Source organism: Triticum urartu, chromosome 7A, assembly GCF_056163025.1.
Source record: "Triticum urartu cultivar PI428250 chromosome 7A, HENAU_Tu73, whole genome shotgun sequence".
Taxonomy (NCBI): domain Eukaryota; kingdom Viridiplantae; phylum Streptophyta; class Magnoliopsida; order Poales; family Poaceae; genus Triticum; species Triticum urartu.
This window is the reverse complement of record NC_141879.1, coordinates 56294385-56312624: the sequence shown is the minus strand read 5'-3', so window position 1 is coordinate 56312624 and position 18240 is coordinate 56294385. Positions and strand designations below refer to the sequence as shown.

The following is an 18240-nucleotide window of genomic DNA, read 5'->3' as shown; positions in this document are numbered from 1 at the left end:
CCACCGCCGCCACCGACCAAAGACCCACCGGAGAAAATGCACCGCGCCGGCTGGATGCGCGTTCGCAACGCATTCAAGCCGGCGGCTGTGCGCCGGCAGAGCACCAAGGCGGGCGTCGGCGACGGCGCCGCCAAACTGGGCCGACTTCTCCGCCTAATATCTTCCGCCCGAGACTGCTAGTATCGTCGTAGTTATATGTATCCATGTTATCCGTTTAGGTTTTCATATCTGAGCATCTGGTGTAAGAAATGCAGTAGCTATCGGGTACTATCTTACCTTATGCCTATCTTGAAGAAGTGGTGTTCGTTGATGTGAGCAAAATGGATATCCTGGGGACTCAAATCATTGTATCCGGCAGAACTTCTTGAGGAAGCATATATAATATATTAGTAAGGTTGGATTGGGTGTGATTCTGTATTTAGCTACTGCATTGTTTTTGGTGTTCGGTGTTCCAATGATGACTCTGTTTGCAAAATGGATCTTCTGTGGATTCAAGCCCCTGTTTCTGGGAGAACCTCTTGATGAAGCAGACATAATAATGACATAATTCAACAAACCTGATACATTGTATATTTTGATCCTCTTTAGTGCCTTGTGATTTTAGTAGTAAGGTTGGATTGAGATGTGTGGTTTTGTATTTAGCAACCGAACTGTCTTTGTGGCATGCCATTTTAAATCTGTGGTGCTCCAGTGATGATTCTGTCTGCAAAATATTGACAAATCTGAGACATCGTATAATATTGTGGTGAACTGACGTGTGTGATTTCTTATTTGGCAACAAAGGTTTGTGATGACTTTCTAGTGCAGTCCTATTTTGAATCACAAAGGTTTCCCGAACCACAAAGAAACATCATCCTATTTTGAATTGTTTGGGATGTGATTGAAAACAAATGGAATGCCCTCTTCCATTGGTTTATACCTTTTTTTTTTCTCTGCCCTCAGTTCATGATATCTTGCTGCATTGTAATTACTTACGGTTTTGCTAATGATGTTTCTGTATGCAAAATGGATGCTAATTCAGGGAGAACCTCTTGAGAAGATGACATCAATCGACAAACCTGAGGCATTGTTTGTATTTTTGGTTCTTGGTGTACACATCACTTGATGAAGTGTTCCATGCATCTCCAGGATTTTGTTTTTGCAATTTTACACTTCAATCATGTATCAGTTTGCTTAGATGTGGTTTCTCAAAGCATTGTCTTTCTCCTGATTGCCTAAAGCCATTTCCTGCACAAGGAGCTGCTGAACCTACTTGATCATATGAAGCATATGGTGCTCTCCTTCTGGATCATGATTGTAGCCTTGTACCAATGATAGAGGGAACATTGTACTGTGATTATATCTGTTTCCGTAGGTAACCTTTCATGTGCAACTTTATTGATGAGTGATGGTTTCAATCTCCTCTTGTGTCAATGTCTGATGCAACCCCTGTTAATTACTTGTGAATTTGATTGCAACTCGGTTTGCATGGTTTGATGCAACCCTGCTAATTACTCATGAATTTGATGGTAACTCGGTTTGCATGATTTTGATGCAACCCTGCTAGTTATTTAATGATTTGATTGCAACTCGGTTTGCATTGGCTGTCAGACACACATCCCATAATTCTCTTCTGCTTAATTAATAGATGAGGCAATCTTTGCCTCCGTTTTGAAAAAAATAATTCAACATCAGCTGACTTGCAAATCAACCACTCAGCGGACTGCAATCATATTGACCATTGGAGTCTAAGTTGAATTTAGTTCATTCAGTGTCATCCTGCTCTTATATTTAGAAGAGAGAAAAAAAACTGTGTTTTGCACAGGGTGCTTCCGTGTGTTGTTAGAGAAAACAACAAGCATAGTCTGAAATAACTTGTGTATGCAGGTTAATAAGAAGCATGTTGCATGTGAGGCATAGGAAATGGGATTGCTCACTAACAAAAAGAATGGTGTTGTCTGTTCTCGATCACAACACAAGCATTGTCTGTTCCACTCTTCCACAAGACAAGTTGCTAGTAGTTTTTTTGTGTATTTCAGTTTTGTCTCGCACCAGCAATTTAACTTAACCTGCTCAAAGATGTATGGAAGTGATAAGATTAACTTACGAAATTCCATCAGAAAAAGATTTAACTTATGAAATGGACAAACTGATTGTCTTGTGACCAACGCATGATAACAAACATGAGAATGTGTCCAGTCTTCAACAAACTAATTATAAACACTTGCAGATCCAGAGCGGCAGGCATAGACATTATCACTTTATCAGTCAGCTGACTAATATTGTCTGAAGCATGGTTTGCCACATACGCATCCCTGCGGATTGAGATTTGAGAACATACCAAAGCTAATGACAGTGATCCAAGGTACAGCTTGACACAACACAGCTCTCGCCAGCTTCCTCCAGCTGTATGCCAGTATCAGATCCATCATGCCACGCTGCGATTTCTCGGCGTCGCCCACCTGACCAGATCGCAACCCGCCGCTCGCCGAGTACACCACTGTCATCAAGCCCTCCTTCCACGTTGCCACGGGCCCGATGCAGCGCCTCTTCTTCTACCTCCCGTCGTCCCTGCCTCGCCGAGTGAGGATGAATCAATGGAGGACATGCGACCTCCGCGGTTCTCCTCGTTGGAGCGCGAGCGGAACAACTTGCACTGCCTGGCGCTGCGGCGGCGAGGGCGATGCCAGCGGGCGGGTGGCCATACCTATTGCTCGCGGTGGTGCCGGAGTGCTGGAGCAACGACGACAGGAGACGCTCCCGTTCTGGGCCGAGCCGACTACAACGATCATGGCATTGGCGCTTACGCAGCGCACGCACGTGCACGAAATCCTTCTGTCCGTGAAAGACACCTGCATGCAGAGACGGCGATCCGCGAGTGGACGCGGCGCGGCGACTGGCCCGCCGGAGCATAAGAAGCTGGCGCCTCGTCCTTGATTCAGTCGACCTGAACGCGCGTCAGTGGGAAGGACGCGATCACCGGCGCCGGCATGGTCGAATGCCTCGAATCGACGACCTGGTCAGTGGTCACCGTCGTCCTCTTCTCCGGCGACCGTCGATCGGCAACGCAGCGGACATCAAGACCTCCTCTTCCGCCTTCCAAATCCTTAGCCCAGCTACATCCACCGACTGACCGACGCACGGTCGCGCGTCCTCAGGTGGACGCCCGGCCGCGCACGCACCGCCCAGCTGCATCCACTGCGGCGAGCGCGCCTAGGAGGCAGTCGGCCAGCGCGAATGCACCTTGCCAGGCCGTTGACCAAGCCGCCGGCCAACGGCCGGACTGTCCCAGCGACTTATGTACATGCACTACGTGGTGGCAACGGGTAACCACCGCCTTCCCGCCACTCGCGTTGTCGGAGTAGCGGAGGAAGCAGGCGTCGTGCCGGTGCCAGACGGTAGTGGCGAGGCACGCAGCGTAGCTGCAAGACTCGGTGACGTCGGGGCGGCACCGCGCGACCACGTAGGCCCATGTGAGCAGCGTGGACATGAGCACCGGCGTCGAGTACCTCTCGTCTCGAGCTTGCGGATGCCATCCAGGTTGTTCATGATGACGCCGCCGCCGCCCACTGCATGGAAAGTCGAGCGGCGCCGCCGCGAGGCCGGGCACCAGCGTGAGCCAGTGCCTGGTAGGTACACCTTGAGAGCTGACGGCAGGAGAAGGAACACGGCGCGGCCTGAGATCCAAGACTCGATACCGAACCACAACCACCCGCAGCAAAAGAACGCGGATGACGGCCGGGACGTGTGCGCGCGCGCGCGCTCTCCAGGAACGGCAGCTCTTAAGCGACCGCCAGCACGTCCGGGTGCACGAGGACGGCGAGGTTGTCGAAGGCGACCGTGGCGAGGCCCTGGAACGCCGACAAGCCGAGGTCGAAGAGACTGCCAGTGAGGTAGTACGACGGCACGCCCCACAAGACAGATGCAGAGGCTGGCCAGGTCTCAGACCGTCATGGTGCACTCCGACGGTGGCGTCGAGGACAGGTCTGATTCGCTTGACGAGAGGCTGTGTCTCGACGGTGGCGTCCGTGTCCCGTGGGCGCGAGGAGAGCGTGGGGCTTGGTGTGCGAGGGAGAGGTGGCAGCCGCGGCAGTGAGCCCGCTTAGAGCTCGTCGACACAAGGAAGTGGCGAAAATGGTTCGGGGCTTCGGGCTGCGCAAGGAGAGAGCTCTGGACATGACCATGTACACAGACATGGACGTGGTAGGAGACGAGGGGCGAAAGATGGAGTCAACAGTCACGGAGATGCTGTTGACTGATTATAAGCGCTGTGCACGCCAACTGTTCGACAAAACAACCATGGAGGAGAAAAAGACACGGCTGAGGAGGAAGGAAGGGATGTGCAATTTACAAAAGTTCCGCGGATCTCCACGTAAGATCTTACTAGCACATATGCCCGTACGTTGCACCGGAGAAAAGTTGACCATCCAGCCCAATTGCAATTATATGTTAAGTTATATCATACTCCCACTATCCCATAATATACCGCCTATCTCATGTTCACCTACAATCCAGCGTACAAAGCATCCAAAGCATTGGGAGTTAATTTCTTCTTTTTGAGAAATGCGGAGTTAAATCCTTCCTGCTCATCTATAACAACACAATGGTGTATTGGTTTCTCTAGGGATAATCGGGACCCACTCTTCACTCTCTATTTCCTAGAGCGGTTTATTGATTTTTCATACAACTTGCAAATGTATATAAATTGATGAAATTTAGTGTAAAAAATGAGAATGCGATTATTTAATTTGATACGTAAACAAATCCTCTCGTCTGGATTTGAAGGACCTGGCGGCCAAAACTCTACGACCAAGTGATAATCTCACATGAAGATTAAATACATCAAATTGTAGCCGGTGACCGCATGAAGAAGCAGCTTCCAATTGGAGAAAAGAAAACCCATCGCATACATTGGCTGGTGCTCTGTTGCTGGAGAGATTAAATCAGGCATTTTTCACGAACGACCCAAAAACAACGAACCTACACATTGCCCTGGCTTAATAATAATGGATGGAGGTAATAGACACAAGTACGAACTAGCTCAATTTACTCACTCAAGGTAGTTTTTTTTTCAACAAATGTTTAGAAATTTTAAAATGTTTGCGCAATCTCCAAAAAGTTTGAAATTTCTAAAATTATTCTCATTTATATTTTTTCATAGATTTTAAAAATGTTTGTGATTTCAGAAAATGTTTCTGTTTCAAATTTTGTTCAATCATTGAAAAAAGTTCATGTTTTCCAATTTTGTTCGCAAATTTGAAAAATGTTCAGGGGATTTCATAAAAAATTGGGTTTTCGAAAATTGTTCACAATTTCAAAATATGTTCACTTATTTAGAAAACAAATTCTGTTTTCAAGTTTTGTTTATAAATTCCAAAAAATTGTGTTTTCATAACTTGTTCGTAAATTCTTAGTGGAATTTCACAAAATGTTTGCATTTTGAAAAAAAAAATCATACTTTCAGAAAATGTTCCCATTTTTCAATTATGTTCCTGTTTTTCAATAAATGTTTGCATTTTCAAATAGTTGTTCATAGTTTCGAGAAATGTTCAAGTCTCTAAAAATTTGTTAACTTTTTTTTTCAGAACTATTTACTCTTTTGGAAATAAAATCACATTTAAAATTCAAAAGGTTTACATCTTTCACTGCATATAGTTTATATAAGCGGACCTGCAATTTTTAGACAACAAATTGAAGAATTACACTGCCTAGGGGCGTGGTTAACTCGCGACGCGAGGTGTTGTGTTTGATTCCATCCACTTAGGGCATAGACTTTTGTTTTTTTTTTTATGTTTTGCCACTGCCAGTTGTTTCTTTTAATTAAAAGTCGTGATTTTTTGCTACGAACGAAAATCGTTGGTTCCATGACGGACGAAAATATATCTAGTCCCACCGCAAACGAAAAAAAGTGGAGAAACAATGCTCCCTTTAATATTAGGTAAAGATAAAGATAAAGATGAATATATCAATCCCATTTACAAAATTTCCAGATGGGATACAACCAATACAGCGCCACGTCATCAAAATACACGTACCGGAACCAAACCACATGAACCTTATCTTGATCATATTTGCAAGTATGGAACGGCTGAGGGAGAAGGAAGGAAGGGATGTGCAATTTACAAAAGTTGCACATATCTCCACGTAAGATCTCACGAATATAGCCATTCTGTTTACAAAAATTTCCAGATCGGTTACAACCAATACAGTGCCACGTCATCAAAATACACGTACTAGAACCGAAGCAGGGACCTTGTCTTACATATTTGCATCATTTGCTGAAGGATGGGTCGAAGTTACGGAGTTTGAAAATTGACAAAGTCAGTACGGTCACCTCGCTATCAAGGAGAACATCGTCTCTTGCTGAAAAGATAATCTACATTAGTGAGACACCAAAGCGTGAAGCTCGGGGATTGATCTCTCCTGGGCTGGAGGTACCACTGCTCTTCTAACCAGCAAACCATTAGTTTGTTCCTAGCACTTTATGAGTATGAAAACCGTTTATTAGTATGAACACAGTTTTTAACACGTACATGTTAGTGGAACATGCACTCGAATCTCACTGGAATTAGAGAAGAAGAGAAAGAATTTGGAAGGACTATATCCAGGAATTTGCAATGTAGAGATGTTATCTACCGACCACTCTCACATCTATTCATGGTTAATACAAGCCTTCCAAGGGCCATTCCTTCTTCACCAAGAAGCTCGAACGCAACGACTAATGGGCCAAACATGCCATATAATGTTAGGAGGGGCCAAATCATCTAAATATAGATAATTTTCTCATATAAGTAGAGAATTAGGAGGAGTAGTAGGTGTGTTTGTGGGAGCATAGGGGGGCAACACCCCTGCCAGCCCTCCTTGCCTCTGCACTGGATACGACTAGTGTATTTATACCGCTATGATGTTTCAGGGTTCATTGGACCCAGTTTTGGCCTGCAGGCCAGTTTGCTTGCAAAGAGAGTATGGGACTTTCCATGTCACAAATGCAGCAACAGTTCCACTCCATTGCACTAGCTAGCACTTGAGAAATGGTGCAATAACCTTGTTGAAGAACGGAGGGTTGAAGAATATGTACATGAACTTGGAGAAGAGCATCAGGAGCAGGGAGAGCCGGTTGACCCTGATGATGATGAGCAATACATTGCTTGAGTCGAAAAACATGAAATACCAGATGAATTGGGTAGAAAAGGGCAGACCCAAAGGATTGGCCAACTCTCCGATTTTCTTGGTAACCAAATATGGTCCATAGTACTTGAATTATAATTTTCAGTTATCTCTCCTAACTGTTGAAGATTGAACATAGAGTTGCATGGAAAATGATCTCCAACTGCGAAGTGTCATTCAGTTTTTCTTCTTATCTGCCCATGACTAGTACATGCGAAGGCTAGCAAAAGACTGAAATGCACAAGCAGAATTCATGCTTAGTACAACGAAGGCTAGCACAAGATGGAGGTTAAACAACTAAAGAGCATGAAAACCACAATTATGCATTCTTCTTTAATAATACCATCGTGCAAAGTGATGGGATTATGCATTCTTTGATAGTACAACTCAATGTTCAGTTGCTCACTGGTCCCATCTCACTAGCAATAACTTGTATGCACAGTTATAGGATTATGTCATTTTTACCTTTGCTATTAGTGCTTGGTTTAATGCAACATGTAAAGTGTATCATGCTTGGAGTTGTGGTGTTCTTGTGCTGAACCCAGGTGTTTTCTTTGTATAACAAATTGTTACATTCATGCAAGGAAGGAAAGCTCAAGTACATCGCAGAAAAAGTGTTATTATTATACTGCATGTACTTGCGGATATTGTCTTTGCGGTAGTGTTATTATTATACTTTTGAAAATTTTGAATTTTGTCGAATTTCATATTTTCTACATATCAAAAAATTCTGAAAAAAACACACATATACATAAAGGCATAACCCACATGTGTGTAAATTTTCAGGGCAAAATAAGTTGAAATGAGGGTTGTGCAAAAAAGATAAATCAGGAGCTTTTTAACACATGATACTATTCATCCTCCCAGGCCATGAATTTGTCTTTTTTGTACAGGTCACATTTCAACGTTTTTCATTCTGAAATTTTACACACATATACATAACATACTTGTTTACTAGCACAATTTTTTCAGATTTTTTTGCAACCAAAAAGTTTGAATTTTGATTTGTTTTCAAAAAAAGGCCTCCATGGCTCCGGGAGCCAAACGTCCGCTCCCATGTACTTGTTCCAATACTATGGTATATTGTACTATAGTATGAGATAAATGCATCATTATTCACACAACTCTCGCCAGATGAGTACTTTGGTCACACAACTCTTCAAAATGTTATTAAGTGGTGACAAGACTTTAGTTTATGAGTAAACATGTCACTACTGCTGAGGTCTTCTGCTGACTAGGCCATATTTTGCAAGAAGAACCATGCCAATAATTTTGGAGGTGTTATTTAGGATAACCTTAGTGCAACATACCCTCGAACACCTTGTGATCACTCTCTCCATGACATGGCTACCGCAGCTTGCCCCCAGTATCACCCCGCCACTGCACAGTCAGTCTTTTTTTCGAGAAGGGGGAATACCCCCGGCCTCTGCGTCAAAGCGATGCATAAAGCCATTTATTATATTATTGCATAGAACCCAACAAAACAAATACATGCATGAATCCGAAGCCACCTTCGTGGCAACTACTGTCGCTACACCTACAATCGTAATGACGTGCCCTGACCGCATATCAACACACTACACCTTGAGCCTTCCGTTAGATCTCTTGCCCGAGAAAAAGAATTCCGCGGGCGGGCGAAACCCGTCACGCTTCCACCAGCCGCGTTAGCCGAGAGTCCGAGGACACCGGCAATCAGCAGATGGAGAGGGGCTAGGCGTCGCCGGAAGGAAAACAAACCCTAACTAGAAAATGGTACGTACATCGATACGGTCATAGTCATGTGCAGTGGCAAGTCCAGTGGGCAGGCTTCAATTAGCTTTTTTTTAGACAACCTCGCAAAGTTTTTATTAATTCGTTACAATGTTTACAGGGACGAAAGTAAGATCTCCAGGCATTCCTAACCAAACATGGCGGCCACTCTGGAGAGATAAAGCATACTTCGCTAAGTTGTGAGCTTTGAAGTTCGAGCTCCTAAATTCATGGCTAAATTTACAAAAATCAAAATCCGAGGAGTGTCGTATTATCTCCTGTATAATTGCCCCATACACGGATGCATTCCCCTTCTTCAAGTCTTCCACCACTACCTTGTAGTCCGAGGCCGCATGTATCCTCCTTTCATAGAGATCATCTGAGAGAGATAGTGCTTCTTTGATTGCAATCGCCTCCAAAGTCTGTGGTTCTGCAATAAAATTAAGGACCATTACAGAAGCTCTCAAGAATGTTCCATCCGCACTGCGGCATACAGCACCCACGGCACCACATTTAGCTTGTCTTGACACCGCGGCATTAACGTTAACCTTCACACAGTCCGCTGCCGGTGCTTGCCACTGGTTTGGTCTTGGAATGGCCGTAGGACTCGGTTTTGGCAATTTTGAATTGATTGCATTAACTTCAGCTAGATAGCTTGTGATGAAACCATTTGTGGCATGCGGTGATTGATATATATCTTCATAAATCGCTTTCCTCCTCGCTGCCCAAATCGCCCACATGGTTACAATCAGCCGTACAAAAGACTCCTTATCAAGACGGTCATGAAGTGCAAAAGGCCATTCCTTGGATCCTTCCTCCTGCCTTTCAATTAGCTGAAGCCTGCCCTCCAAAAAAAACGATGTTTTTCACTACTAGTAGTAATCCAGTATGCGTTCGACCCAGCCCAACTAGTCCCAGCGCCCAGCCAATAGACGTGAGTTACTTGGAAAAAAAGAAAAAGGCAATAGACGTGCTTCCGGCCTTGGGCTATTCCTCGTTCGAGCCAGCACAGAAGCGCCACCACCAATCCTACCCTAGGTGGCGCGAGCAGCAGGCTCCTCCGGTCCTCACCGACTCGACCTCGTACAGGCGCTCCACGGCGGCACGGCCACCTCGTGCAGGCACTCCAGAACGCGCGCGCGTGCGGTCGGCAGCCGGCAGGACTCCCGCGGCATCGAAGGCCGTTGAGTGCAGCCGCCAGCTCGTCGTTGGCCAGACAAGTGGAGGCGCCGGCCGGCCGGAGCTAGGATTCGGCTCGCACCGCCGCATGCCGCCACGCGCCCGCTCCAAAATGACCCATCGGCGCATCCAGTACTGAGTGCATCGGCTGTTAGAGCCATAGAGGGCACTTCTATTGCTTTCTATAAGGGCCTTGATAGGAATTGCCATAAGAAAACACACCACCTGACGTGTGGCATTTATCATTTGGGAATATTAAATAGAGAGTGGGATGGCTTGCAGCCAAACCGAACATGCTATTTTGGGACGTGTTTTGCCTTTTCAGATCTTTTGACTGCCTCTTGGTCCATGAAAGATGGATGTTGTTAGTTCTCAGACCTGACGAAGCTAGCAATGGGATCATTGAAATTTGGTTTGGTTTCTTATATCAGCATTGCCCAAGGGGGCGCACAACATTGCAAGACACGCTTTTTATTCGAATACTCCATTAGTTTGGGCGGGTAATTCCCCAGCTTTTAGCTTGCAGGATGTAATAAACAATGCAACTCTTCTGAAGTTTAAATAAAGTGTGCCGTATGGCATTCCCCTAAAAAAAACTTGTTAAACTTATTGTTCACCGCCAGATGTTCTAATATGTATCCACTTCAAGTATATGTATCCACTTCAAGTAACGGTCAGACTAGCGTCTCTTAATTTGACTGTTAAATGATTTCGGAAATTAACACTTACTTTACTGGTACGACACAATGCAAAGCATATTCCATTATGTCAGCAAAATAGACTTTGCACCCCTGTGATGTGCTACGCTTCTACTGGAACATAAAAGAAAAAGAACAGAGGGTGATAATTTAAGGCAGGTACACCATGCTCCCGTTGATTTCAAAATGCACAAAGGCGGTACAATCCATAGATTGCGCTTTATGCACACTGGCCAGCACTAAACATCAATTGCGAGCCTAAGACGTCAATGAAGACACATTCATCACATTCTGTTAGCGAGTTGTTATCAGGTTTCAGCATCTTCCTTACAGCAGCTACCGTTCCATTAGCCGTGCCCAAACTGTTGACCAGGACCTGGACATAGAAGATTATGAAGCTCATCATCAGTTCAAACCCTTCAGCATATGACAAATGTGATCACTGCTAATCAGAAGGGAAAAAAAGGGTTAACTTTACTGACCAGAGATAACTCTGGATTGCTGGGGCATTCCCTCTATCATGCTTAGCTGCCTTCTCAGCTTAGCAATGTGAGCCTGCACCTGGAGGAACAAAAAGGTAACAACTCAAATCACAGGATGCTGTTTTCCACGACTAACTGTTCATGTCTAAGCATATTCTATCAGGTTTGTACGCAAACCATTATATGCAACACCGTGTAACTAAACAAGCAAAATGGAATAAAAGCCACCAGAAACACCACATGGTTTCAAGGTCCCAAATAATTCCTAGTGTGACGTCTCTATGAAAGTGACACCAGGAGCAAAGTATTTCCAGTGTTACGGCAAGGATCTGCATATCAGAACGAATGGATGATTCCACTACTAGACACTGGGTTTTCTATTACTGGCATACATCTTATCCTAAAACACATTCGCTGACTGAAACTCTCAGCAGAAGGGAAAAATTATAAGTCTCTACAGCAGTGAACCTTACACGTGTGGCTAGACTATGTCCCATGGGGAAATAACGCCTTCTACCGGCATTGCCAGCTATTATACACACCTAATAAAGACAAATACTACTAGCTCCGATTCTCACCTGTTGACGAGCAGCAGCCAGTTTTAATAGTTCATCTGCTTCAGAGAAGTTTGAGAACCACTGGCTCAGAGAATGATCCTTGGTGTCAAAACGCTTCTTATCATGTGGCATAAGTTCCATAGGACCTAGATGATTTAAAGCTTCAGATGCTACTTCACCATTTCCCACTATGAAAATAGGAAGTACAAGCCAGTAAGCCACATACCTGGAGAAGACAATGTTATACCAGGAGGTAGCCTGGGCACAGTAGCAGCAGGGTGATTTTGCACTCGCAAGAAGAAGGCTTCAGTGGGCTCAGGGAAGACAACTTCATCGTATGTCTCCACTACAACTGGTTTTTTTGTTGATTGAGGTCCAGCGTCCTCTTCCGGATACAACTTAAGCTGATGAAACCTGCATCAGTTGTATCACCTAAGTATTTGCTCCCAAATAAAAAATCACTGTTGACAAAAAGAACTTCGGCACTCACAAGTCCAAGCGCTTCTCGCAGACATCACTGTGAAAATAAAGGGTTATTGCAATCTCAAACTCCCCCCATCCAGATTCGGACAACTCAAAAGGCGGTTGCTCTACAACTCTTGTTGGATTAGTGAAACTTGGGTGAAGCTGAAACACCACACGCTTAACTATGACACTCAGATCCTCATTTGTTGCAGAACGGATGTACACGGTCCATTTGTGAGAGTTGTACCTATAAGGGGAAAGCATTTTTTCTTCAGACAAGTTCTGCTACAGGTAAGAACATAAAAATGTGACACTGCGTTTACAGTTTGAAGTTGTAAACATTTGCTTATTTCATGAAATTAACAAAAATAAGTATCTGTGAGGCAAATGCTTACTCGCTTGCTTTTTTGCCAAGCCAAAACGAAATGGTCCCATAAACAATTGGAAAACTGATCTCCACATCCTTGAGCTTCTTATTCTGTTCAAGGGATTTTGGCAACGATTAATCAGAAAATCATTATAGATTGCATATCAATAGTGTCTAATCATCAAAATAATGATGGATGAAATGTGCAACATTCAATCCTATTGTGTGATTAATCAAACATCATACTTGAGTCTGTAGAAAACTGGAAGATGCACTTCAACAAATGCTTAGTTCTTGCCCTGCTTTTCATGCATAGGAATCAGGTGAGATTTTATAGGGCCACTAAACTTTAGGATAATCTGCTGTTGTTCTATGCAAGGAGATGGTAGCAATTATTATGACAAAAGAATTCTTTACCAAACACATGGTTACTTGCTCACTGACATGCCTATGAAAACTACAGCTTGAAGGACAATAAGGTCTACTCCCTCTGTTCCTAAATGTAAGTCTTTTTAGAGATTCCAACAAGAGACTACATACGGAGCAAAATGGGTGAATCTACACTCTAAGATATGTCTATATACATCCGTATGTTGTAGTCCATTTGAAATCTCTAAAAAGACTTATATTTAGGAACGGAGGGGGTAGCCTTAGCCTCTAACTATGAAAACTACAACAGATGAAATGTGACAAAACTGAATCCTATCGTGCGATCCCTCAAACATCATATAGGAGCCTTTGCATCACTGTAAGATGTGCCCCTATAAATGCTTAGTTCTTGCCACGTTCTTCACGCCTAGGAAGCAGGTAACCTTTATAGTGGACCACCATATGTTAGACTAAGAAGATGTTCTATGCAAAGACATGGTAGCAACTAGCATGACAGGAAGGATCCTCTGCCAAACACAAGGTACTGACTCAGTTACATGCCTAAATATTCCGACCCATTCTCTCAATCCTCGTCAACTTAATCATGGGAATGAGCAGAACAGACCTACATGACAATCCGGTTAAGAAAACAGCATGCAGAGTTACCAAACACATTATCAGATTACACAGCCCGTAACTTAGCGCAACAGTTAAATAGAACTTTGTGTTGGATCCCGTTCTGACCGTTTCCCAACTGCAGCAGTAAACATTCTAGCATCATTCATTTTGCGATTTATTACTGACGGATGCCTAATGTCTTGGATCAAGTAGGCCAGCACACTATAGTCAATTCTGCCTCTCATAAGTCATAATACTCATCAACTCAATTACAAGCACGGGGCAGAACAGATCAAACGTTCCAAATGGAAGTCCACTTGCACACATTTGCCGTCACTTCATTTTTCAACTGCAACAATGAGCATTCTAGCAGCTATTCAATTTTCAGAAAACCACATACGAATGATGCGGCATAATTCGTCTGACCCAGGTTAGCCTAGCCACATACTGGCACAGACACGCAGACTACGGCCGTCAAAACCCTAGCTCCCCCCAACCCCCAATGCGGGGCAAGCACGCCGTACAGAAGCTACTGCATATCGAATACAGGAGGTGGGTGAGGGAGGGGAACCTTCTTGTCGGGGTCCTCGGGGGCGCGCGCCGGCTTGGAGCGGAGCGCCTTCTGCGCGGCGGTCAGCGCGGGCTCCCCCGCCGCGGCCGCGGGAGGCGAGTCCGAGAGGATAATGGGAGCGGAAGAGGGAGCGGGAGCGGGTGTTGGCGCAGCCGTGGCCGTGGCCGCCGCGGGGGGCGGCGGCGAGGACGGCGGCTGCTCCATCGGCGGCGAGGGTTTGGGGGTGGTGGGTCAGTTCGCCGCGGCGTTGGGGAGGGAGACGACGGGAAGGTGGTTTGGTTCGGTTCGTTCGGTCGGTCGGTCTGGTCGGGTTGGGTTCGGCACGTTGGGTGTTTTTTTTTTTTTGGGGGGGGTGGCACGTTGGGTGTTTTTCTGGAGAAAAAAAACACTTTTTTTAGGGAACGATAAAAAAAAACTAGTATCGTACGTGGCACGTTGGGCTGCGGAATGGCGCGGTACACATAGTTCGCACGGGCCCGGTCCATAGAGTGAGCCCATGGGTTGCCTCGACTGGGCTTTGGTGGATCACTTATAGCCTATAGGTAAACATTAGCTCTCTCTGAAAAAATAGGGCAGTTGTTCCTAAAAAAATGGAAAAAATAGGGCAGTTGCTCAAAAACATATTGAACAAATAGGGCAGGCAAATACACTGAAACACAATATAGGCTATGCCTGTTTCGTAAAGAAAAGGTCATTTCTATTTGTTTTTCTTTTGTAATAATAGCAGCGATACTCAGGCTTCTCTGTTTTCTTTCCCTTTAACACAAGACAGTACAAAAGCAAATGCTCACGTACACACACTTTATCCATATGAGCACCTCGGAGATACTGAGTTGACACAATATCTTGACATTGTTGAAGTAACCACAGGTGCTTCACTTTCAATCGAGAAAGTCTTCTCGCACCACCGAAAAGTCTGGAATTAATCCAGGAACAACCTGGCGAACACCAATGTCAAGTTCAGGCTGCAGGTGGGAGTGGGCATAAGTGGGACTAATTAAGCCCATCCCACTTAATCATCTTGGTGGGCATCCGTTGGACAGCAGAAAAAATAAGTGGGCTGTCCCATTTAGCCCGCTGGGAACCCACCACACCACTAACCCAGTCTGCAGGCTCCTCTCGATGGAGACTGGAGAGCGCCGCCGACGACTTCCGCGCCACGCGCAGCCGCCTGCTGGAGATGCTGACGGTGCTCCCGGCGACGGCTCGTCCCTCCGGAGCGTAAGAGGCAGTTGCCCAGCATCATGGACCGGTCGGTGCCGGTGTACCAGCTGGGAGCGATGGACTCGGACGAGACCACGAGGGCCAGCATGGACACCGACCGTGCCCGCATGGCCGCATCGCATTCCGCGCGAGGTCGAGCGCGACCAGGCCGGCGCCACACCCCATGCTGGAGAGGCTGTACGCGGCGACGTCCTCCCGCATGCCGAAGCGCACGATGACGCGGAGGAGGAACCGGAGCTCGGGAGGCCGAGGTGCTTGTTGCGCAGGATCACCTCGTCGTCGCTCTGGTGGAGTTCATACAGCTCAACATCTACGGCTCCATGACCACAGAGAGTCATCATCTCTGCTCATGGGCAGCCACGGGACATGCATCACGACGTGCTTCACAAGGACCACGACGGAGTGAGCGGAGTCTGAATTCAGCAATGTTAAGCAGCGAAAGAGCCCAGCTCCCCTGTTAAGTGGGATGCCCACTTATTCCCACATAATCTACGTTTATTTGGTCTGAATTCTGATGGGCTGGTTAGAGACCTAATTATCTGAGCTACGCTCAGTCTGCGGCAGCCCTGGTTTCCGGAGCACCAACATGTGGGTGTGAACTTTCAGAAGAAAAGAAATGCCCATGCGGCAGGCCATAAGCTAGCGTCACGATGAGCCAAACATTGTGCAGCCTGGACTAGATTTACATGTGCACTTCCCTCGGTTGAAAACAAGAAGATCGACCGCCGACACCGAACGGAGTCGCCGCAGCGAGCGACAGCAGTACGTACAAGGCTGGATGCATCCGTCCCAGGAAATTTAAAGGCCGATCCGGCCGGCTGGCCACCAGCTGCTGCGCCCCCCGCCGCCCCGACATGCCACGCCCCATGCGACGTGCGTCCGTGCACCCGACCCACCCCATGGACCTGACCCGAGGAGGCGACGATACACGATTGAGAAGCCTTTCATATATCCCAGAACGCCACCCGTCGCCGTCGCCATGCAGCGATCGATCGCCGCCGCCGGCCGGTGAGTGACTACCCCCATTCATCGATCGCCGAGCGAGATGTCGACGAGACGGGATCAGATACTGAGATGCCAATGTGATGTTGGTGCAGTGGATCTATCTTGATACTAGTATAATGGAGTATGAGCTTCCGGATCTTGCATATGAAGGACCTTTTCCCGGATCCGCCCGACCGGGCGTGTGGCCAAGCAAGCGTTGCTCATCATTTCTGGCAAAATCATAGCTCTTTCTGGTTGGATGGATTGCCATCTCCATCCCATGGGCCAGGGCACGTGGATCCTTCCCGAATCTCGATCAATCCATCGATCTCCAGCTTAGCAGAGTTTTACAGCAGAGCGTACATGTCCACTGTGCAATGCTCTTCTTCCACTGCATCTGTGGATCCATGGAGTCTCGGTCCAAATAGAACATGCCAGATCGGGCCAATGCCGTCCTCTGCTAACTGAAATCACGCATCGACGAGCAACGGACGGACCGGCGGGAAGGATCCAAAGAGAAAAGGAATAATCCGCGCCTCTGCCGCTGGCTGCTGGCTGCTGGATACAGTATACAACTTGAGACATACAGCGATCGATGGCTGCTCTGGCACAGTGTTAAACTAATGGAGACTTGCATATAAGACCACTTAACAAAGAAGAAGGCAATGGAATCATTAAGCAAGAGCGGCGATTTTCCTTGGACAGTTGGTCTCTGGATTTCATGCAGGCCACGCAGATAGGCATCGGTTGACTCGACAGCAGCCAGCCAGCCACCATTATCAGAATGCTCGCTGATGCCAATGGAGGAAGACGTGCCTCGTCCGATTCTTACACCAAAAAACAAAGAGAAAAAACACGTACGATACGAGACAGTTGTTGCATGACATGGGAGCGAGTATGGATTGGATCATTCGATTCCAAGCTAAGGTAACTGCTACCCTATTGGTGTTGCTTTTCTACCAGCCACCGGCACAGCACTAACTGATATGCAGGGCAGCTATTTTGGCTGTCATGGGCGCCACTGCTGCTCTCGTAGGCCTCGGCTAGCCCACAATCACAAAGGTCCTGCTGTTTCATACGTACCCGCCAGTGCCCTGCTAGCGCATCTGAATTTCTCTGCATATGTTTTGGGACTACTCATCACTATGTAACAGGAGTTTGCTGTGACAGTGCAGAGATGCTGCATCAGCCACCAGCTTGATCGCTTCAATTATTTCGTGTACTACTTCAGATCAAACAATCCCTCCGACTTACAACAATGTTATTATTTCGTATAGTGCTGCTCTGGCACATCGTTATTACAAGTTTACAACCAATATGCTCATATATTGGTTGTAATAACATCTTGTACATTATGAAACGGAGGGAGTAGCTTGTTCGCTTCAAGAGAGTTTAAGCCATGTATATATAATCAGGAGAGACCGGGAACAGGAACCATGATGTTGATGTTAAGAGACGGAACGATATGTGCAGGGCTTCAAGAGGTAAGCATGATCGTTAAGATAGTATTAATGAGATGTGCGAGCTTAAATTAAGGCGAAAGCGATGGTGTGTCATTGTCTTCAACCTGCATGTCTCTTTCCTGACTGAGAGGAAACAATAAAATTTAAGGCAAGTAGATGGATGCATTGGTATGATCGAGTCTTGTACCAACCGCAGCCTAGGTAGCTAGATCTCTGTAGAACAATGTGACCACAATATGTGCGTACACAACAACAACAATCGATATAGTGGCTAGCTTGTCTGCTGCTGGTGTAGCTCCTCAGACTGAAATTGCAACCCAAGCAAAGGCACCCACTTCATACATAGCCCTCCCCTAGCTAGCTACCAT

At 46.2% G+C, this 18240-nt stretch overlaps 1 protein-coding gene across 1 annotated transcript; it reads right to left on the bottom strand.

Annotated features, from left to right (window-relative positions):
- Positions 1-10763: 10763 nt before the first annotated feature.
- LOC125523451 (transcription initiation factor TFIID subunit 14b) lies at positions 10764-14509 on the bottom strand. Its single transcript, XM_048688483.2, has 7 exons — positions 14202-14509; positions 12672-12754; positions 12302-12523; positions 12038-12225; positions 11833-11957; positions 11255-11333; positions 10764-11148 (listed from the first exon to the last, which is right to left on the bottom strand). The coding sequence occupies exons 1-7, from the start codon at positions 14403-14405 to the stop codon at positions 11120-11122; spliced, it is 930 nt and encodes a 309-aa protein (XP_048544440.2). The 5' UTR covers positions 14406-14509; the 3' UTR covers positions 10764-11119.
- Positions 14510-18240: the final 3731 nt, after the last annotated feature.

Bases quoted from the DNA above. Each gene is read 5' to 3' on its own strand.
- LOC125523451 (XM_048688483.2), bottom strand. From the start codon at position 14,405: ATGGAGCAGCCGCCGTCCTCGCCGCCGCCCCCCGCGGCGGCCACGGCC. The intron at 11,958-12,037 runs GTATGTGGCTTA...TAAATCATCTAG, and splicing joins TATAACATTGTCTTCTCCAG to GTCCTATGGAACTTATGCCA. The intron at 11,149-11,254 runs GTCAGTAAAGTT...TTCTATGTCCAG, and splicing joins GCAATCCAGAGTTATCTCTG to GTCCTGGTCAACAGTTTGGG.